The sequence below is a fragment of the Aedes aegypti genome, chromosome 3 (assembly GCF_002204515.2).
Source record: "Aedes aegypti strain LVP_AGWG chromosome 3, AaegL5.0 Primary Assembly, whole genome shotgun sequence".
In the NCBI taxonomy this organism is placed as follows: Eukaryota; Metazoa; Arthropoda; class Insecta; order Diptera; family Culicidae; genus Aedes; species Aedes aegypti.
In genome coordinates, this window is record NC_035109.1 from 386,328,544 (window position 1) to 386,352,888 (window position 24,345).

Consider the following 24,345-nt stretch of genomic DNA (forward strand, 5'->3'; position numbering starts at 1 on the left):
ATTGTTGCCTAAACATAGAAGATCAACAGCACTTATACACTGAGAGTGTCTATTAGTCCTAAGCAGTCAGCTGATTGGTTCTTTGTGTAAGTGCAGCTGATCTGGCGATACTGGAGTAGCAACCACGGGCGACCAATCAAGCTAAGGTTCAAGCTCTATATATCCACATGCAACATTCAAATTATTAGCATACCTTAGGGCAATTTTGATAATGTCAAAGAAGGGCAAATTAAATTCTGCGACTGCGTTCCAAAAAATCATTAACAAATGAACTGAAAAGGCAACCCACTGACAACTAAATTTGATTAAGTTCCCGATTAACGATTGCGATTGTGAAAACCAGAAGCGAGCCAGACGACACGGACACAAAAACGATGTAACGACATCAAATTAAATTTCGAACAAGGCCGCATCTACGAACTACATCGACAATAAACGAATTGCTAATTGCTAATTAGAAATTACATCGCGAATCAGTTTTATTGACTCGTGGAGCAATTTGCCAGAAAGAAAATGATGCCAACTCGAATCCTCGACTGCTGTCTGGCAGCGATGCGAGCATGAGTTGCAGCAGTATGCAGCTTTCGGTGCTTTACCGACTCTGAAAAGCACTCATAATTAACACTTTCCCACTAGTTGGCCATTTATGATCCTTCGTGGAAGCATTCCCGGTGGCCAAGTCAATGCGGGTTGCCTCCGTTTCGAAAACCGCATGCTGGCGGAGTTTTGGCGGATAAAAAACTTACCACTGCACAATATTCACGACTCATACTTAATGGCGGGCAAAACTATCAATATGATTATGAAATTTTCATATTCCTTATTGTTTTACCATCTTCTTCTTCTTCGAATAACGTCCCCATTGGGATAGAGCCTGCTTCTCAGCTCCACAGTTATTAACTGAGAGCTTTCCTTGTCAAAGTTGCCATTTTCGAATTCGTATATCGTGTGGCAGGTGCGATGATACTCTATTTCCAGAGAAGTCAAGAAATTTCCATTACGAAGAGATCCTTTTTTTTTTTGTTTTTGAAGTTAAAGTTTAAAAAAATCAATATATTACGCATATTTTGACGATACTTTTTATACTTAATTAATTCATTGCACTTATCTCTTATGTAAATTTTAATAAAACTCGATCAAATTTAAACTAAATTTAAAACAGTTTTCTATAAACGATTCAAAAAAATACGTATTATGTGAAATGCCCTTTCTGAAATAATAAAAACTCCATATAGCAAATTGAGATTGTGAGAATTGAGATTTCTTCAATTAAGGCGAAATAAGTAGTTATGGCCAAACTTAATTTATTTTGCTACCATTGTGCATTGACTGGCAGTAACGCACACAGAAGAAAAAAGCCGAGCAAATTATGAATACGAATGTTAAGTGCATTTTAATTCGCTCATTAACGTGCATATCTTTCTCTCTATTCAATTATGGAGCTATGTACTTTGCAATGGTGATGATGATGATGATAGTGGTGGTGGTTATTTTGTGGGAGCAGGAAAACTTAGCACAAGTCGTTCGCTATGGTGGAAAATTCCCATTATAACTTTTGTACATCTGTTGGAATGCGCGCGCGTGTGTGAGTGTCTGCGTGATAAAGCTACTGAATTTAGAGTGGAAATAAATTTGTAATTAGCCTAATGAATAACGGAGCATTTTGTGTAAGTTCATGTTTAGTTTAAAAGAGAATCTTCTATTACGAAATAAACTGCCAATTTTCTAAATTGCATTGCTGTAATTTCACGTCAAGCACAGAGTGCCCTTGATATAACCATCCATTGTTGGTCGTTATTCAAAAGCCACACCATATCAAAAGACTAATTCACAAATAATACAGCAAACGATCTTCTGACCTCTGACCGACCACCATCGCCCCCAGACACAAGCGTTTTGTGTTACACTAGGCAGCAGTTTTTACTCACTTCGACCATTCGCAATGAGTTTAAGAGATTTTATCACGCTGATTTTGAATCCATTCTTAGAATATTCGAAACACGTACAATTTTTTAGACGAGTTTAGATTTTTAGTGTTCTGTTCACAATATTACACACTTTCATTGAAATTGAACTTTTTGTTCAGCAAAAGATGATTATCTATGCTTACCAAATCAATGCTTTTATATGTTTTTTTTTCGGGATGAAAATCTTCGACCAGTTTTCTTTGTTTTTTCCATGTCCTATGTTTAGGTCATGTCGTTTTACTCCTTTACTTTCAAGAAATAATAATGTAGCCATTTTATACAATTATCATTCTTTGCCATTTTTCAGTGAGTTTATTTAAAAAAAAAGATACCGTTATTTCTACCGATTGAAGAAAATAGCTTGTCCCCATAAAACTCTCAAAAGCGCAGCCCTTATTTGGGCTCGGCAACTAAAGTGGATGAATGATACTTATTTAGATCACGCATCGATACTCTAGTCTAGTGTATCCAATTATTGCATCTACAAAAGGTTCACAGCCGTTTTCTAGACTATGAACATTGTGGTTTCTTACCTTATTCCACAAACAACATGCTTATATAAGATGCTACGACAGTGGTTTCCAACCTTGAAAAAGCCGGGTCCCTCTTTGAAGTTCTACCAGCATCTCGAGGACCCACAAAAATTGGTGGTATTATAACCAATACAGACACTTTCAAAGATCTCAGAATAATTTAACAGATATACTTTATGGGTCTAAACGCAAACGAGTATAAGTGACATTTTGCTCGGTTTTGTGTTGAGTAAACTAAAAATTCTACTGTTTCCAAGCTCTCCGAAGGTTATGGTTTAGGTGATTTTTCCGTCCAACACAAAACATAACACAAATTTGTAGTAGATTGGCTTGTGTGTTAAAAATAAATGTAATCACAGGTATTGCAAGAATTCTGCTGATTTTTTTTTTTGAGGAGCCCACTGAGCATTGATCCAGAAATCTACCAAGTATCTTTGTAAGTGTTCAACATGGAAGTTCCTTTGATGATCTTGTCAAAATCCGACAGAAAACACCCCATACTGGTAGGGTAAATTTACTCTGATATGGTTTTCATCCACTTCGTCGTAAGCGCTATTATTCATCGTATCAAACTTAAATTGTTTCACTACGGCGATTATTCCACCTTACCTAGTGTCATTTTCCTAGTGTAATTTTGTGAAAACTGTTATGGTTCGTCCACCTGTACACCAAAAATGCTTACTTACTTACTTAATCAAAACATCAATTATTTTGATAAAACCTCACAAACAATATTTCGCCAATTCACTCGGTTCGTGGTCGCTTCTCTCCATCCTCGACTGTGACCTACGCTCTCCAGGTCCTGGTGCACCTTGTCAATCCTCCTAGCTCGCTGCACCCCACGCCTTCTTGTTCCGACCGGATTCGTAGCAAACACCATTTTGACAGGGTTGTTGTCCGGCATTCTTGCAACATGCCCTGCCCAGCGTATCCTTCCAGCTTTAGCTACCTTCACGATACTGGGTTCGCCGTAGAGTTGAGCGAGCTCGTGGTTCATCCTTCGCCGCCACACGCCGTTCTCCTGTACGCCGCCGAAGATCGTCCTTAGCACTCGGCGTTCGAAAACCCCAAGAGCTTGCAAGTCCTCTTCGAGCATAGTCCACGTCTCATGCCCATAGAGGACTACCGGTCTTATGAGCGTTTTGTGCATTGTGCATTTGGTGCGGGGGTGAATTTTTCTTGACCGCAGTTTCTTCTGGAGCCCATAGTAGGCATGACTTCCGCTGATGATGCGCCTTCGTATTTCCCGACTAACATTGTTGTCAGCCGTCAACAAGGATCCGAGGTAGACGAACTCGTCCACCACCTCGAAGGTATCCCCGTCTATCATGACACTGCTTCCTAGGCGGGCCTTGTCGCGCTCAGTTCCGCCAACCAGCATGTACTTTGTTTTCAACGCATTCACCATTAGCTTCGCGTTTTAGGCGGGTGAACAAATCCGCCACCGTTTTAAATTTTCTCCCAATAATATCCATGTTGTCCGCGAAGCAAACAAATTGTCCGGATCTCGTTAAAATCGTGCCTCGACTGTTAGGTCCGGCTCTCCGCATGACACCTTCAAGCGCAACATTGAACAACAGGCACGAAAGTACGTCGCCCTGTCGTAGTTCCCGCCGAGACTCAAACGAACTGGAGTGTTCGCCCGAGATCTTCACTCAGTTTTGCACACCGTCCATCGTTGCTCTGATCAATCTTGTGAGCTTCCCGGGAAAGCTGTTCTCGCTGTCATACTATCGTATGCCGCCTTGAAATCGATGAACAGATGGTGCGTAGGGACCTGGTACTCACAGCATTTCTGGAGGATTTGCCGCACGGAAAAGATCTGGTCCGTTGTCGAGCGGCCGTCGATGAAACCTGCTTGATACCTTCCCACGAACTCGTTTGCTATAGGTGATAGACGACGGAAGAGAATCTGGGATAGCACTTTGTAGGCGGCGTTTAGGATGGTGATTGCAAGATAATTTTCACACTCCAGTTTGTCGCCCTTTTTGTAGATAGGGCATATAACGCCTTGGTTCCACTTCTCCGGTAGCTGTTCCGTTTCCCAGATTCTGACTATCAGCCGATGTAGACAAGCTGCCAACCTATCCGGGCCCATCTTGATGAATTCGGCTTCGATACCATCCTTGCCAGCGGCCTTGTTGTTCTTGAGCTGTTGAATGGCATCCTTAACTTCCCCCATCGTGGGAGCTGGTTGGTTTCCGCTATCCACTGTGCTGACGTAGCCATCGCCTTCGCTGTCCTGACATTCTGTGCCTGTGTTCTCTGCGCCATTCAGGTGTTCATCGTAGTACTGCTTCGACCTTTCGATCACCACGCGTCCGTCCGTCAAGATGCTCCCATCCTTATCCTGACACATCTCAGCTCGCGGCACGAAGCCTTTGCGGGATGTGTTGAGCTTCTGATAGAACTTACGCGTTTTTTGAGAACGGTACAGCAACTCCATCTCTTGGCATTCCACCTCTTCCAGGTGGCTCTTTTTGTCCCGGAATAGGTGGGTTTGCTGTTTCCGCTTCAGTCTTTATCGCTCCACGTTTTGCCGCGTACCATGCTGCAGCATTGCAGCCCGCGCTGCATTCTTCTCCTCTAAAACCTCCTGGCACTCCTCGTCGAAATGAAAATGAAAGGCGACTACGTACGGCGGTTAACGATAGCGGTCGGAGAAGGCGCGGTAAATCCGTTTGCCAGTAGCGGGTTGGTAAGATCACCAACGCTTCAAACCCAACATGCGCATCAGCAGCACGAGGGCTAGCAGGAGCAAATTAACGTGCAGCAACAGGAGCAGTATAGTATGTAATCGAAAGTACCAAAACTACCGAAGGTAGTTACAGCGAAAAACTTGTGGAGGAGCTGCACGAGTATGTCGACAAAAGAAGCAATGTGTACAAAGACATCAAACTGTTGGTGACGAAGATCCAAGACGCCCTTGGAGCGGCCGTCAAAGAATGGAAAACCATGGAGGCGAGGGCTGGTACAGCCGAAAAAGAGCTTGCGGTGACCAAGTCCGCGTTAGAAGCAATGCGAGCCTTTGCATCGCGAAAAGTGGAAACGAGTACTGTAACAGTGTCGCACAAAAATGTCAGTAGCGTGCAAATAATGCCCTTCTTCACGCCAAAAAGGACAAGAGCGTCAACAGAAGATGTTAGACCAGGTGACCCAAAAAAGCACAAGGACACCCCCGGAACTGGGGGAAAGAAAAAAGAGAAGACGAGTAAAAAGAACCCATCTGAAAATCGTGTGTCCATTAAGGGGCGGAACAAGGGCGAAGCGCACATTCTTAAAGCAAGTGACGATTCGTACATGGAGATTTTGCGTGCTACGCGGTCGAATCCAGATCTCAAAGCGCTAGGAGAAGACGTTCAAAAAATCAGACGTACCCTGAACGGTTAGATGATCCTCGAGTTAAGAAAGGAGTCAAAGGCAAGCAGCTTTTTCTATAAAGAGCTAGCCTAAAAAGCCATGGGGGATAAGGTGGAAGTAAGAGCTGTGTGTCCGGAAGCGACTCTCGAATGTAAAAATATGGACGTGATTTCAACGGAGGAAGATCTGAGGTTAGCCATGCAGCAGCAGTGCGCATTAGGTAACGTTCCAATGACAATTCGCATGACAAAAGTGTTGGGATGGTAGTGTCGCACCCGTAGGTAGAATATACAGGTTTGATATGCTAGAATATACAGGTATGCTATGCTTACTGGTAAAAAATGAATTGTAGATACCTGGATGTAATAAAGGAAGAGCAGTTGCTAGTTGAGCTATCTGTCAGTAGCTGTCTGCCGAGAATGGAGAATGGAGAATGCTTTGTGCTTTTAATAAGCTATCCTGGAGTTTGGAATTGTCTTTGTGTACTTCCAATAAAAAGGCTCCAGTGGGATGCAAGTCGCCTTGGTCAGGCTGCCTGTTAACGCAGCGACAAGATCAGCGTAGGCTGGTCGGTTTGTCCGATTAGTGTATCTGAACGTTAAGTGTCTCGGGTTTGGTCATATTGCACGGCCAGACCCTCTGCCAATGGCACAGAAGCAAACTGTGTAGAAGGTGTGGAGAAGAAGGCCATAAGGCCAAAAACACCAAAATGTCTGATCTGTGCCAACAACGGGGACAACAAACACGTCACAGGAGGCTCAAGATGTCCGGCAACCATGCCGAGAGTTGGAAAACCAGCTAACGGTCGCCATCCAGCCCACTGGTGTAACTCAACCATTGCCGATCTTCGTGGAAGCTGCCTACGGGCCAGAAGGAGAATGCAGCGGGCTTGCAATAACGCTGAAAGAGAGGAACGTAGGCTAGCGGCAAGATCCGCACCTAAAAGCGAAATCAGGCTTAGCTAAAAAGCTTGTCTTCAAGAACTCTGTGACAAAGCTGTAAGTTAGGGTTTTACTAAGGAGGACGCATGCGACTTACCTGGTGACTCTTCTCAGAGGCTTCCTGGCTTCCCTATTTAAGAAGACAATTTATGTTGGGAAGGGGGTCCTTCCGCCGCTCTGCTCGCCGGGCAGCCTGCCGACAATCACGCTCTTGCACGACGGCCGTGTGGTTCTCGAATCTCTACCGCTCACAAATTTCTCACTGAGGGAACTCCGCTCCTAATTTTCCTCACCACTTGGCTCACCGAATCTCAGACCACCCAGAGATTTTCGTGGTTTCGTGGTTCACTATGGTCGGATCAGACTAGCCACTGATCTTCTCCGACACGTGGTTATCACGATCTTCGACGGGAAATCTTTCTTAGAGACACTTTCACCACCCACACACGGGTCTCTTCAAAACTGTCTCGTCCGATACTTGCACTACTGGGCGAATCTTCAGCATATAGGCCGATATGTTTGCTGGATAAGTCTAGCAAACTGCTCGAGAGAGTAATCCTGAACAGGCTTACGAAGTATGCGGAGAACGAGAACGGGTTGTCAAATACGCAGTTCGGCTTCCGGAAAGGAAGGTCTACTGTGGACGCCATCCAAACTGTTGTGAAAACCATGGAGACATTTTAGAAACATAAAAGGTGAGGAAACCGTTATTGTGCGGTGATCACACTAGACGTGAAGAACGCTTTCAACTACGCTAGCTGAAAAGCAATCGCCGATTCGTTGCATAGAATGAGAGTACCTGAGTACATCTGCCGGATTCTGAAGAGCTATTTTCAGAACCGGTTACTGATATACAATACAGACCAAGGAGTAAAAAGTATTCAAATTACGGCGGGCGTTACTCAGGGCTCTATTCTTGGCCTGACTTTGGGGAGTATTATGTACGATGGTGTCCTGAAATTAAATCTTCCCAGAGGCGTAAAGATTGTTGGCTTTGCGGACGACGTGGTGCTATTGGTAGTCGGTGAATCAAGAGATGAGGTGGAGGTACTCGCCACCGAGACGATCGAAACTATAGAAGGTTGGATGCGGGACAAAAAGCTGAAGTGGTTATGATCAGTAATCGTAAGGTAGTACAGCAGGCAAGAATTACGGTTGGTGATTGCATCATCGACTCAAAACAAGAAGTTAAGCATCTGGGGGTGATGCATATGTCTGTGAAAAAGTGTCGAAGGCGATAGCGGCGTTATCCCGGATCATGGCAAATGACTCTGGGATTAAAAGCAGCAAGAAACGGCTACTAGCGAGCGTCACACTATCGATCTTCAGATATGCAGGTCCAGCATGGGTGACTGCACTGAAGACCGAAAGGAATCGATCTCGTCTGAGCAGTACGTACAGATTGACGGCAATGCGGGTTCCAAGTTCGTACCGCACCATTTCATCGGAAGCAGTCTGTGTGATAGCAGGAATGATATCTATCAGCCTTCTTCTCGAGGAAGATCGCGAGTGCTACACGGACCGCCACACAAGAGGAATGAATCCTGGGAACGTGCTGACACCATTAGAAAATGGCAACACCAGTGGGATCAAACTACGACTGGCAGATGGCCACATCGTCTTATCCCAAGTCTGTCGATGTGGATAACAAGACCACATGGTGAAGTAAATTTTCACCTGACGCAGTTTTTGTCTGGACATGGTTGTTTCAGACAATATCTGCGCATATTCGGTCACACAAGTTCGTCATCCCGTCTCGAATACATCAACACGGAGGAAACTGCGGAACATATATTTTTTGCATGCCCGCGGTTCGGTCTGGAACGAGAGAAGATAAAAAGAATGGTGACGATGTAAACGTTGACAATGTTACCCAACGGATGTGCAACGACGCGGATAAATGGAATGCGGTGAATAGGACAGCAACGCAAATAATGTCGGCACTACAGCGGATGTGGAGAGTATACTCTATAGAGCAGCGACATGGAGCGTAAAGATCAGTGCTTGGCTGCAGGTCGTCGGAGCGCCAACGAACCGGAAGCCATCCTCCAACCGGAATTGTCGGACCGATCTCGGCACTTGACAAGCCAGCCGACGAAGAATGAAGAGGAGCTTCGGGTATGTAGGGCATCCACAGTGCGGACGTCATCCCCAAACCGGAACTGTCGGACTACATCTGCAACCCGGAGACGAAGACTGCGCGTGACATTTCTCCTGCGATATCCGCCGGTAGACGGGATCCCACAGTGCGGCAGTTTTCCCCCACCGGAACTAGTGGACAACCTCCGTCGCCGGGGGAAGACAGGAGGACCAAAGAGAGCGAGCGGGAGCCAGCTTAAGAAAGCAATAAACAGAAGCGAAGAGCTTAAAGTATGGCGGCGTTCAAAATTTGAAGCCCCCGTCTCCCGAAGTAGTTCTGGGGGACACATCTATTAATTATCCTCTTTGCAGCTTTTCACCGAAATCGCAAGGACGAAGACGATCGAGCGAAATCTGATTAGCTATCGACTGAGCCACGCCACACGCCTCTCACGCTGAGGACCTGCGATCAAGCCCATCTCCGAGATAGTGACTCATGACTTTAAAATTTATAGTGACGACTTCTTTCGGAAGCGAAACAAAGCCGTTTGTTCCTAAATGAGCTAATTCTGGGTTAAAAATCTCGTAAATAAAGATAAAAAATGAATTTACGTTGCTTTGTTTGATAACGCTTTACATTTTATGCTACCAACGGTTCTTTAAATAAAGGAAGATTATTTCTACAGAATAACATATTAGGGGAAGCGATGATAACCTGAACGAATTTTAATGAGCGTACAAATTTTTGGATTAGTGTTATCTATAAAAATACTTATGAAGAGTTTAAATTTTTTCGACTAGTGTTATTTGCACCGGGCGGACTGGCAGTAGCGGCCGAACTAGTGGTCACAATCAAACACAAACTGCAAAATAATTATTCGAAATTTAATTACCATTATCATTGCCATGTTGCACGATGCAGTCGTTGCTAGTGCTGTTCGACTGCTGGACGGGCAGAATATGGAAATTTAGATAGCATAAAATAAACACGATTTTACCACCCACTCCCCCTGTTTCTCCTGGTAGCTATCCTTGTCAGACTGCTGCATAGAAAATCGTTTTCGAAAACGATCAAGCGAAGGGCGAAAGAGGGGGTGTGGGAGGAAAACGACTCTACTCTATTGTGCCTTTTTACGCTGTATTAACAGCAACTCTTGTACCCACACGCGAACGCGACTAAGTGATTGTGAATTCGTCTAGAGGATGGGGGGCTATAGCGATGAGGAACAGCACTAGCTAAACTAGTGCAAATATTCGTAAACTAACCGGGGAAAACTTTTCGCCTGAATGGAACACAACTCATGAATATAGTGCTTCTCCCTTTGGATGGTGCGAATTCGAAATTCACGATCCTGTAATCAATTTTGCAGATATGGTTAATGTTATGCAGTCATCGAACATATTGTTATTTTCAAGTATGGAAATTTAGACCACTTTAAGAGCCTTTTAGGAGCTCTGTTCTTATATTTAGATGTTTGGAAATAATAAAATTACAATCAATTAGCCGCAACAGCACCTTATACGTTTGAAAGATAAAAAAACGCAAAACCTAACTTATACAATAGGGTAATAAGGCAATAGTCGAATAAAACAATCCATAATTTACAACAAAAGATGTTGCATTCTTCTATTGCCACCATAATTTGACGTGCTATAATGATGGAAAGATGGGAGCGTAGGAATGGTTCCATGTCCATGTCTGGTTCTAGAGATTGCTATGAACGAATAGGTTGAGTGTGATAGAATGAGAGTGGATGAAAAAAGATAGTGATAGATACAGCTACATAGTACAAGAAAAAGGATGGGGCCTGGAATTGTACTCACGACCATCTTTGTACATATAAATTAGAAGCGATTGCCAGTAGACCACCAACCTATACCGAAATATTCAAACCCAAAACTCTCAAACAATAACAATGCAGCGCTGATTTTCAATTCCAAACGCTCTATTCCCCGGTGAAATATTTCATCACCAAAAACAACACCATTCCAACTTTCCTGGTATCCGAAAAAAGTTCAGCTGCTTCCATCCTCCAACCCATTCGACAGTCGGTTATTCTAATTTTAACAAACTCCATTGGCCACCGCTGCCCGAACGTTTGTGAAAAATTCGAAAAAGCACTTTCGAATCTACATATCTGGAAAGCCCCCCTTAGGAAAAAAATAAACTCCCACAAAATCCAGTTCGTTTGCCTCGGAGCCATAAAAAAAACGTAACTCACTCCCCACTCGATACTTTTCCCTATTATAAACTATTGTCTCGTACCCCCCGTTCGGTTGGATACCCCAACCGGGTTTGGCAGCCTCCCGTAGGGTCGCTTGGTGTCTCCATCGCTCTGCATCGGAGACAGACAATAAAATCAACTGCATATTTCATTGCTGGGCCGGTTAGGGCTCTGTGCAGCGAGACTGCATCACGTCCTGCTTCATTGCACTTTACAGTTGGGCCTTGGATAATGCGGTGCCTTGAAACGATATTTATCAGATGTTTTTAAATTAATGCAGCTGTATTCCACTAGATAATCACTAGACTGATGCAAATTTTGAAATTTCTGCTCCCCTATGCTTAAACGGTGTCAATTATGATGAAAATCATTCTCCCAAAATGGCATCAGACATCGATTTCCGCCTTCCCTATGGATACTACTGAGAAGAACTACAGATGTATTTGCTAAGAAAATCTGAAATAATTCAGTTTAGATTACTATTAAAAGGGTAATCCAGAAGGAGTGTGCAGAAATAATAGAATCCTTGGAGGAAATTCAGGTGGAATCTCTGCAGTAGTTCATTATGGAATCCCTGTAGAAACTCCTGATGAAATCACCAGAAGAACTCTGATGAAAGCCCTAAAGGCCGTGATAAGATTACGGCTCCATCCCATTACCCCGAACGCCATTACCCCGAACGCCACTACCCCGAACGCCACTACCCCGAATGGGTCACTACCCCGAAAGCCATTACCCCGAATGGGTCATTACCCCGAACGCCACTACCCCGAATGAGCCATTACCCCGAATAGTATGAGATACAGTACAGTATCTTGTTTTGCGTGCAAAAATGCGTCTCTAATGAAGGCTGGTAATTAATGGCACGTAAAATTCGTCGGTAAAATGTTCATCACATATATTCCCTTCTTTTATATGCCAGCTATTCTTTCGAAATATCTTGATGGCAACTATATTCTTCTCAATCTTTCTGAGACAGTGCCTGTTTATCAGCTCAGTGGGCACCTTCGCAATTCAAGGATTCATTCACAAATTTCATTTCGCCAACAATTGCCATTTTTAACACCTACCCACCCCCTCGTACTTTTTTTTTTTTGAATGGAAATTCTACATATTGTGAATGGGCTGTAACATTTTGAGGACAACCACCCACAAACTTTTTTGCTCCCTTCAGCGTTACAAAATTTGTGAATGGGCTTTAATAGAATAAGCCTTCGAATCCATAACCCTCAATATGGTGTTGCTTAACAGATGCGTAATCACCGGTATTTGGACTTGTTGGTGGTGTTCATATTTCAATTTTGTTTTTGAACAAATATTTTTCTTTCTTATGAATATAGGTTGTGTCATAGCATCACGTTGTTACAGTGATCATTCACGTCATAGCTGCAAACATTTCATCAGAAATTTGCCCTTCTTTTTTAAATAGGCTGTTCTTTCACGTTTTTGTTGGATAAGCTAGTCACTAATATTTCCATATAGAAGAGCTTTTTATAAAGGAATATATCTTGAAGGCATTCACTAAAGTGATTCCTGCTATAATTCTAATCGAAAATTTTCCCTTTCTTTTATTTTCTTATATTAAAACAGACAGGTCTCTTATGGATTTACTCACCACTTTTCTGCCATCATCATTTCTTCATTATTTTGAATCAAAAAAAATATTTTTTTTGTGGTTATCTCACAGAAATTCAAATTAATGATCCCAGAAATCAACAAAAGTTCTTACTGTAGCGTCAATTAGAAGCCGCCGATTTTTCTAACATGTACAAGTGTACAAGTGCGATAGCGGAACGGTCGTCTATTAGGTTGGTTTTTAGGCGGCGTCCATAGAACAACTTTTGCAGCGACTATCTCAGGGTGATTTTCCATTACTATCGTTTACGAAACAAAATCTTTAAGAAGATCTTAATCTTAATCCCCGATACCTATAAAAATGAGTAAAGGAAGTGGCTACCGACGTCCAATAAGAGACTTTACTACATCCTAATTTTGTACATATTATAGCTATCCTTCTCATAATAAATTCACCCTTCTTTTCGAAATAGGCTGTTCTTCAGAGCATTGCAATGTGGCTGTGTGAATCTTCCCAAAATTAGAGGACAAAACTTTGTGTGTAAAAAATTTTTGCTGAACAACTAGCTGCTTTTTTTTCATCTTCTAATATTTGAAAAATACATTTTTGAGCCAAACTCGTGAAACACTCAAAAGGAATCGTACAATTATCTCCCCACTCTCTAACTAGAATATGTCTCAAAATGTTATCCATTCGGGGTAATGGCGTTCGGGGTAATGACCCATTCGGGGTAATGGCTTTCGGGGTAATGGCGTTCGGGGTAGTGGCATTCGGGGTAGTGGCGTTCGGGGTAGTGTCATAGAATCAAGATTACTGATAGAACTCCTGATAGAACTCCTAATAGAATCGATAGAGGAATTCCTTATTATATACTTAGAAGAAACCTGATGGAATTCCTTGAAAAACTTCTTATATTATCTCTAGAAAAACTCCTAAGAGAATCCCTAGAGGAATTCCAGGTGAAATCTCAGAAGCCCTTAAGGTGCTCCTGATAAATCCCCTATAGGAACTTCTGATGGAATCCCTGGAGGAATTCCTAAAGATATTCTTGAAAGATCTTCTGCTAGAATCATTGGAGGAACTCCTGATGAAATCTCTTGAATAACTCTGATGGAATCCCTAGAATTACTCCTGATAATTAGAGAAACTTCTGATGTAATCGTTGTCAACATTCCTAAAAATATTTTTGAAGGAACTCCAGATGAAATCATTGGAAGAACTCACTTGAAGAACTCTTGATGGAATCCCTATAGGAACTGCTGGTGAAATCTCGAAGGTTTTATCGAGAATAATGGCCTGTCAGTTGTGTGTGTCTCTCTCCCTATCCTAATGAACGACTCTCCCATTCTACTTTGGGCTATCTTGGGTGGTAGAAGGGAGTTGTAGTGTTGGTATGAAGATGTACCGATTCCATTCGTTCAGGGATGTAATTCAGGGTGGATGTATAAGCCTTAGTCCCAAACATTCCCCAAAAACTAAATATTCAATAGTTTTTGCGTTGTATCCATTTCTGCATTTTCACAAAGATGTTATACCTTCATTAGCACACCTTTAATTACACACACCTTGAAATCCAAATATCTATGTGATTACCTTTACAGTAACATTACCTTGTATTGTACTGTCATAAGTAAATGGACGAGTGGACAGTACAAACGTGTTTTAACTCGTCCGAAATAGAAATTTCACGTTCCGCGTTTTTGCGGTTTACCGTCGTCTCGGCCTTGGGATTCCGCCCCGTTATAACAATATTCTAAGCGGAGCTTATAAACAGATAGCTGGAGGGATTTCATGAAAGGGATTCTTAAAAGAACTTAAAGCTTTCAATATTGAATATTATCTTTGTTAATAATTGCTGACTACACTCAATGAACTAACAAAAAAATATATCCACAGAAGCAAAGAAATACAAAAAATAGTTGGAAAATTTCAAAAACAACGAGATTCGTAAAAAAATATAGGAACACGTTGGAGAATTACCATCTTTTAGAATAAGCTTGGATGCAAAACAGCAGGCAAATTGCGACCCATGGCAATGCGTTATAGGAGACCTTACTGCAATTCCGAGTGTCCCCCGTCTATCCGCAGAAGCGACACGATGGCAGTGAGGATGCCGTCCAGGTTTTTGGTGTTTGAAGTTTTTGTTTTTGCTGCTCGACTCTTGCTCTCTGCATGATTCGCTTTCAGATATTGTTGCCGCTTTTGCTGCGACCAGAGGCCTTTGGTGTTGTGAAAGCTTTGTTTTTGCTGTGTTCTTATAGCAAAGTGTACAAATCCGTACCTGCCCGGTTAGAGAAGTTGGCTTATGGCTGCTGCACTGTAAGTGGTACTATGCTATTCACTTAATAAAAGATTCATACCGGTTTTAAAACGTTAAGAGGGGGACCGGCCAAATGAAAACTGCATTCGAGCTAATATATTAAGGGCAAATGCATCAATTGTGAATTATTCATCATACTGCGAAGAAAAAGTTCGACACTTAATAATTCTTCTTTGGTTACTCTTCTGAATCCATATGGTATGAACACCGAGGTATATAATTCCATAATGAATTTTCAGCTTGTACTGATATATCGTTGTTTTGTCAGCCAGAACAATAATGAAGTGCTCCTTTTTCCCTTCATTCCAGGCAACAACATCCTCCTGTGGCGTCGAGGGAGTGCCGTCGTAACGGCATCGAACCTAATAATCACCCGCGATCTGCGCTTCAAGTTGCTGAAAGGTTACACGCTGCAGATTAAGAACGTCCGACCGCAGGATGCCGGAGACTACAGTTGCCAAGTTGGGGACCACGACAACCGGGACCTGGTGCACACGGTGGAAATCCTCGTTCCGCCTTCGGTGCGCTCTGTCCCGGAAACGGGCCACGTTACGGTGCGGAAGGGTGGAACGGCCACGCTCGAGTGCAAAGCCAGTGGAAACCCTGTGCCCAGCATCAGCTGGAGCCGGAAGGTATGGAACGCGAATGAGAGGGGCTGAAATGGGTCCCCGATTGACCCTCCCTCGAGCCGACGAAGGTAAATCCTTTGAGTAATGTTTTCGGATTTGTTTCAGGATTCACTGCACGGATCGCCCCATCTGGCGGAGGGACCGACGCTCACGCTCGAAAGCGTCAGCCGGCAGGACAGTGGCACGTATCGTTGCTTTGCGGACAATGGCATCCGGGAGCCCGTGTTTGTCGACTTGCAACTCATCGTCCTGTGTAAGTATAGGCAAACAAATTTGTCACGCTGATGGATGTGTGTTAGGCTCGGTGTGTGAGGATGGCGATTATATTGTACACATGTTAGTTGAGGGGAGGTGGGCCTGGTAATAAAATAATGTTGTAATGACGTTGCAAAGATTTTGACTTGAAACAGACAACGCAAATTCAATCGAGGTCTCAGTCTGCGTTTGATGTAGAATTAGCTTCCTTATACAACTTGATGATCTTCTGTCAAGGAACTACTGAAGAATTTTGAAATAGTTTTTGAACATAACCTACGCGAAGTTATTTGAAGATTCCCTGGAGTAATTCCTAAACCGAGAATTGCACAACTTCTGAGAGGAACCTTTGACCAAATTTATGTTGAAATTCTTCAAGGTATCCCTAAAAGAGTTGCTGGTTGAACCAAGACCATCATTACCTTGCAAGATATGCCACATTCCAGCCGTCAAATCAAATTCCCTAACCATCAAGATCCGCTCCGTACGAACCCCCCAATCAGAAAGCCAATTTTACGAACGACTTCAAAGGAACGACGTCGGCAGTGATTACAACAATCCGAATGAACGATGACTGTCAAAAATGTAACCACTTTTGAGAAGGGTTCACCGCTCGCCCGTCTACACACAGGCTATAGCCAAAGTTATTCAAAACATGCAAATCAGCATGGTCGGTTGGAAACGGTTACTGAAATGGGGCTGGAAACAGAATGCGTTGTGCCCTGGGAAGACGCAACAAGTCATCGATCCGAAGTGAAAATCATTTTCCCAGAAGTAAACGCATTCGGTTCGACGGTGGGGTTTCGCTTTTTTCGGAATGCTTTTCTCTCTGTGGTACAGTGTGCTGAAAGCAGATGGTCGGTAATTTTTTTTTTTAGATCTTTTTGTATCAACTTTCAAACATTCTTTTGATTTCGAATACTCTAAATACCCATTGTTGGCCAAAATTATCATCGTGATTTTGTAAAGCTGAATGAAGCTATGAACATCATAATTTCAAAAAGTGATTTCAAATGACGAAAACAGTTGATGTTTCATACGTTTAAGTATTTTCATATGAATTGCAACAACCTCAACATTTTCATAGGTATTTCTTCAAGTATTTCCATTCGGATAGAAAAGATTTGAACGATTAACCACCAGAAGAAAATAAGCTTGTGAATGAGCATGATTCAGATTTACCTGATAAGTATGATTATTGAACAAGCGTTCGTCAACTGAAAAAAAATGGAATTGTTGGAGATTCTGTCTGGGGAATTTTGGCTGAGAAAAACGTTTGCTTAAAAGGCAAAGCCAAAAGTTGGACACATGTTTCCCCGCAATTTGCTTATACGAACCTTTTCCGTTTCTAGACCACCGTGAACTGTTTTCACTCGTTTTTCGAGCTCCACCGCCGTTTTTTGTTTAGATGTAATTTGCCTTGTTGTTCAAACACAAAAGAGCGGTTCAAGTACCCTCCGCATTATCCCTTTTTATGGGCAGCTGATTTTGCAAATGCCAACTCGGTCCGGCTCCTTTCCAGCCTGCCGACGACGCAGGGAAAGCTTGGCTCCGTGATTAAAATGATTGCTGTTCGGTTTTTTTTTTTCTTCTCCTTCCTCAGAGCATCTTTTCAACGAACCTTTCGCACTGTTGGGAATAAAATTAATTCTGTTTAACTCGGGCTCCCACGGTTGGGATATCTTCATTTGGGGTGAACCGGAGGAGCGGATAGGTTGTTTTATCGAGATTTCTTCAGGGGCTGACTGTTGGTTTGATCTTTATTAGAGTTGTGTTTTTGTTTTCCGTTTCTTCTTGCAGCTCCACCGGAAATAACCGTTGAGAAAACTTGGGTTCACGCCGGCGAGGGCTATGAGGCGCAGCTTGTTTGTACCGTTCATGGCGATTCAACTCCAGAGGTAAGTGTGCTTTTCGGAATTGATTCTTTTACTGTTGATTTTGGGAATGTCTTTTATTTATATTTGCTACAAAAGTTTTAACGAGTTTATTATTTACAATTGAAGTACTGTAGGCTATACTGATAAAATTTAATGAACCAAAAATCATTGATATAATCTGAACTATATTGACCTCATGAAATCAATAACTGTTGTTCTTTCAAACCATGATGCTTTTCAAGCGATTGCGTAACATTGTAGTTAACTCTATTTTGGTTTGTTGTGATTTATCTACGAGTGATTTTCGCAAATACATTTGTGTCGGCTTCATATCTGGAAGGGGCCTTCCTTAGCCGAGTGGTTAGAGTTCGCAGCTACAATGCAAAGTCATGCAGAAGGTGTGTGGGTTCGATTCCCGGTCAGCCCAGGATCTTTTCGTAAAAGCAATTTCCTTGATTTCCCTTGGCATAAATAATTATCGTAGCTGCCACACGATATACGAATGCGAAAATGGCAAATTTGACAAAAAAGCTATCAGTTTATAATAATGGAAGTGCTCATTGTGCACTAAGCTGAGCAGCAGGTTCTATCACAGCAAGGACGTAATGCTGAAAAGAAGAAGAAGAAGAAGAATTCTGGCCAGTAAGTTGAATCGACGCAGAGCAGACAACCTGGATAAACCCAAAATTTCGTCGATCATCGGTTTCTTTAGCAGTCTGACGACATGTAGTACATGTACATGACACATTTGGTATAAGCAGATGGGCCAATCAACCTTTGATGGTGTCATCCTATTCCTGCTGAAACACTCTGAACGTCGTCTCTTGACACACGTTGCGGATTCCTTTGGTACCTCATTGGTTGAAGCATTGAAAATCTTTCTTGATGATGGGCGTCACTCCAGCTATTATGAACACGGCCTGTTTAGAAACCGTTTGGAATGCACTTGCCTATCTTAAGCACATGATCCTATCTTTTCCAACTGCTTTAGGCAGACTATCGACATGGATGAAGACACCATCTTCAATGGTGACAGAAGGCTCGATTGGCTTGTCAGATGGATCGGGCCAAGGACATCCTGTCTACTGCGAATCGCTGCAGTTGATATAGGGCATGTCCATTGCCTAGCTTTAGGTTTCTGGTCTTTCTAAGCGCTTTTGACCTGAGAGAGACTCGCGAAGAGAAAACATATCAACGTCATATGCAGCCCAGATTCCGCTGCCACGAAACGTCAAATACAGCCCGTCGTTTTTATGGCTGAAAAAGTGAAAAGTACTGTATTCAAAACAAACTTTTATTGGAAACCTCAGTCAGCGGAGCAGTTTTTAATAGATGCTGATAAATCTAAACACAAGACTAGTTATTTATAATGTCTGCTACGTTTGCTGCCATTAAGTTTAACTCAAAATGCCGTTTATGCTAAGGTGTAATACAAACGCAATAGTTTTTTCTTGCTGAGATTGTCAAGTGAGAGCCTGAACGGCTTGCGCAAGATTGGTGTACACACTGTGTGGAATAAGAAAAAACTCAGCAATCGCAGAAAAGGAAAACCATCTCCGCGAGTCTTGTCTCAGCTTTTGACTAGCTTAGTACCCAACTAGGGTTGTCATGTCTATTACGGCTTAACCAGCCGACGGTGTTTTGAAAATACCTGAAGGTCGTAGACACAAAAGTCAATTTGGACAAATTGAGTTGTAAGATTGTGAAAAATAATAGAATCGTTCTGGTGGGCTTCGATCCCACGACTCCCAATACGCTAGACTGGGCGCGTTAACCAACTACGCCACAGAACGGGTAACGATTCTGCAGCGCAATCGGCCAACCTGAAACCAAAGTCCGTCACGACCCCATTTTCTCCTTCACAACCCTACACCTCCTTCGGCTCTCTGAGATGCCCAATTCGACTCTCCTAAGCGTGCCTACGAACAACAGTGAGAGATTTTATTTTTAGCGTCGCACTGTTGCCTTGTTTGTGCCACACTACTCATAAGCCAACATTGGCTCAATGAGATGGTTAGTATGGGTCCGGCTTTCGACGTGGTCGTATCTCGTCATATCGACCCCTTTTGCGATAGAGAGATCGCCGCTCAAATTTACTCAACTAGGGTTGTCATGTCTATTACGGCTTAACCAGCCGACGGTGTTTTGAAAATACCTGAAGGTCGTAGACACAAAAGTCAATTTGGACAAATTGAGTTGTAAGATTGTGAAAAATAATAGAATCGTTCTGGTGGGCTTCGATCCCACGACTCCCAATACGCTAGACTGGGCGCGTTAACCAACTACGCCACAGAACGGGTAACGATTCTGCAGCGCAATCGGCCAACCTGAAACCAAAGTCCGTCACGACCCCATTTTCTCCTTCACAACCCTACACCTCCTTCGGCTCTCTGAGATGCCCAATTCGACTCTCCTAAGCGTGCCTACGAACAACAGTGAGAGATTTTATTTTTAGCGTCGCACTGTTGCCTTGTTTGTGCCACACTACTCATAAGCCAACATTGGCTCAATGAGATGGTTAGTATGGGTCCGGCTTTCGACGTGGTCGTATCTCGTCATATCGACCCCTTTTGCGATAGAGAGATCGCCGCTCAAATTTACTCAACTAGGGTTGTCATGTCTATTACGGCTTAACCAGCCGACGGTGTTTTGAAAATACCTGAAGGTCGTAGACACAAAAGTCAATTTGGACAAATTGAGTTGTAAGATTGTGAAAAATAATAGAATCGTTCTGGTGGGCTTCGATCCCACGACTCCCAATACGCTAGACTGGGCGCGTTAACCAACTACGCCACAGAACGGGTAACGATTCTGCAGCGCAATCGGCCAACCTGAAACCAAAGTCCGTCACGACCCCATTTTCTCCTTCACAACCCTACACCTCCTTCGGCTCTCTGAGATGCCCAATTCGACTCTCCTAAGCGTGCCTACGAACAACAGTGAGAGATTTTATTTTTAGCGTCGCACTGTTGCCTTGTTTGTGCCACACTACTCATAAGCCAACATTGGCTCAATGAGATGGTTAGTATGGGTCCGGCTTTCGACGTGGTCGTATCTCGTCATATCGACCCCGTTCTGTGGCGTAGTTGGTTAACGCGCCCAGTCTAGCGTATTGGGAGTCGTGGGATCGAAGCCCACCAGAACGATTCTATTATTTTTCACAATCTTACAACTCAATTTGTCCAAATTGACTTTTGTGTCTACGACCTTCAGGTATTTTCAAAACACCGTCGGCTGGTTAAGCCGTAATAGACATGACAACCCTAGTTGAGTAAATTTGAGCGGCGATCTCTCTATCGCAAAAGGGGTCGATATGACGAGATACGACCACGTCGAAAGCCGGACCCATACTAACCATCTCATTGAGCCAATGTTGGCTTATGAGTAGTGTGGCACAAACAAGGCAACAGTGCGACGCTAAAAATAAAATCTCTCACTGTTGTTCGTAGGCACGCTTAGGAGAGTCGAATTGGGCATCTCAGAGAGCCGAAGGAGGTGTAGGGTTGTGAAGGAGAAAATGGGGTCGTGACGGACTTTGGTTTCAGGTTGGCCGATTGCGCTGCAGAATCGTTACCCGTTCTGTGGCGTAGTTGGTTAACGCGCCCAGTCTAGCGTATTGGGAGTCGTGGGATCGAAGCCCACCAGAACGATTCTATTATTTTTCACAATCTTACAACTCAATTTGTCCAAATTGACTTTTAGCTTAGTACCGTTTTGTCTCAAATTCCGAACACTTGGTTTTTGTATGGCGATGAGGTTGAAATGTTTCGCTGACATATATCATCAAATTGCCAGGAAACGGCAGTCAATTACAATTCAATTTAATCATATTCCAATCTATTTTATACTTCGGGAGTAGTTATGAATCTCTAGTTCGAGACCAGTCAAACTAGTTCAGATAAATTTATTTGCGAAATTATTCATTTTAATACGATTTATTCGTGCTGCTCGAAATTCAAATCAAGGTGTTCGGAATATGAGACAGAATGAACACAGTGCACAGTGCACAGTGGTCCAGGAATCAGTTTTACGCGGAAAGATGAATTTTGAGCTTTAGAATGAAACATTAGACAAAAACGGTCTTCTACAAAGTTGTTTGTATTAGTAAGGTCCTTTGTTTGGTGTTATTGAAAATTAGGGTGGACCACATTTTCATAGAAATTGTGTAACTAACTTTCTTATTTGTAGAAATTATACTATACATGCTTCAGCAAAGTTGTAGACCATTCAATTTCAAGCAACTTTGCCAAAAAAAGTTTTTTTATATCTCTTAAATTGACCGATTTAAAGCTATTTTCCTACGGTGACATAGGGTGGTCCGAACAAAATTGGTTTTCTGGCTCTAGAGTTTTCAATTCAAATTTCTCATCAAAGTAGTCTATGAAACACTTTTAGAACTTTGAAAAATGCGTAGTTTGGTGAGTGAAGAAACTCGCTATCTCTTTCCGTTTGGGAGTTATTGTTGTTTTTCTCTCAAAAACATGCCTACTTTGATTGTGAATATTTTTGATTGGGGCAAACATAAAAAATATCTTTTGACGGCATTCAAAAGACAAAATAAAATTGTATATTATATCAAAAAATTACAAATGTGTTATTTTTGTAACTCTAATAAAATGCTCTTAAAAACAAATGATTTTAAGCAGAAAATCTTTAATAACTTTTGAACTAAAAAAGATATCATTAATCTTTTTGCATGAAAATTTTCGTTTTGTTAAGTTCTAAAAGTCGTTCATAGACCGCTTTGACGAGAAATCTGAAATAAGAAAGATAGGGCTTTAAAACTATTTTGAAGATTTTCATGGTATGTATTTCTTTATTATTTTGCATTTTGAGCATGAAAATAAAATTTTAGACAAAAATGATCTTCTACAAAATTGTTTATAAAAATGTAGGCTTTCATACTGAGTCATTCAAAACTAGGGTGGTCCACAATTTCACACAAATCATAAAATCAACTTTTTTATTTGCAAAAATAATGGTATATACTCTTAAGCAAAGCGGTAGAACTTGGAATTTTGACCAACTTTGCCAAAAAAAGTTTTTCTGCAGCTCAAAATTTGACCAATCTAGAGCATTTTTTCCTAATCATCAAAGGGTGGTACAACAAAAATCAGTTTTTCAATTCTAGTGTTTTTATCATTAGTTTTTCGTCAAAGTCGTCTATGAACGACTTTTAGAACTTAACAAAACGCAAATTTTCATGCAAAAAGATTGATGATATCTTTTTTAGTTCAAAAGTTATTAAAGTTTTTGTGATAAAAAATATTTGATTTTCAAGGTGTTTTATCAGAGTTACAAAAATAACACATCTGTAATTTTTTGATATAATATACAATTTTATTTTGTCTTTTAAATGCTTTCAAAAGATATGTTTTATGTTTGCCCCAATCAGAAATATTCACAATCGAAGTAGGCATGTTTTTGAGAGAAAAACAATAATAACTCCCAAACGGAAAGAGATAGCGAGTTTCTTCACTCACCAAACTACGCATTTTTCAAAGTTCTAAAAGTGTTTCATAGACTACTTTGATGAGAAATTTGAATTGAAAACTCTAGAGCCAGAAAACCAATTTTGTTCGGACCACCCTATGTCACCGTAGGAAAATAGCTTTAAATCGGTCAATTTAAGAGATATAAAAAAACTTTTTTTGGCAAAGTTGCTTAAAATTGAATGGTCTACAACTTTGCTGAAGCATGTATAGTATAATTTCTACAAATAAGAAAGTTAGTTACACAATTTCTATGAAAATGTGGTCCACCCTAATTTTCAATAACACCAAACAAAGGACCTTACTAATACAAACAACTTTGTGGAAGACCGTTTTTGTCTAATGTTTCATTCTAAAGCTCAAAATGCATCTTTCCGCGTAAAACTGATTCCTGGACCATAGTGCAGTGGTGCGATCTAGAACAAATGTCGGCCAAAACCTCAAATGCTCTTTAAAATGGCTCAAATTATATGTTTGACATCCTTTATGTCATACTCAAGCAGTAGAAGCGTTAATAACCACGATTTCGAAAGTGATAACAATTATACATAAGTGATATTTTTGGCGAAATTAAAAAAAAAAAAAGATTTATCCAGAAATATGAGAGCTTTACACAAAAAGTGCCATGATCATCTCATCTAAATCTACAACATTGCTGAAAATATCATGAAGTTATTTCTTAAAGAAAATCACAATGGCTAAACTTGTATTGCTATCGTTCTAGTGATTCAAAATATGTACCTCAAAAAATATATGTTGAAATGCAAGTGATTTCTGAAGAACTGTATAAATTTAATTCAAACCGGTCCATAAATATCTTAGATCTAACCCACTAACTGACTCAATACAAGTATCATCCATTTTATTAGTTTCAGCATCATTATCATATATATGGCTTCCTCCAGTCAGTCTGTACTTGTTATGACAGAAAAATCATGTCTTTGTAGGAAACGATTTTTCCCAATTGTTTCTATTTATCTGGAGGCTGCATTGCAAAGGAGGTACTTTCGTTCAACCACCTTAATGAGCCGAGGTGTTGTGTGTTATTATATATAACGTATTTATTTGGTTACTATTCAAAGTTGTAGCTC

At 41.7% G+C, this 24,345-nt stretch overlaps 1 protein-coding gene across 2 annotated transcripts in view; it reads left to right on the top strand.

The window, feature by feature from the left end:
- Positions 1-24,345, top strand: part of LOC5563684 (protein amalgam) — a 300,411-nt gene that overhangs the window by 229,420 nt on the left and 46,646 nt on the right. For both annotated transcript variants that reach the window (XM_021853682.1, XM_021853683.1), the window contains exons 5-7: positions 15,311-15,633; positions 15,736-15,883; positions 17,686-17,783. In XM_021853682.1, coding sequence (XP_021709374.1) covers positions 15,311-15,633; positions 15,736-15,883; positions 17,686-17,783 — 569 coding nt within the window. The remainder of the gene's footprint in view (positions 1-15,310; positions 15,634-15,735; positions 15,884-17,685; positions 17,784-24,345) is intronic.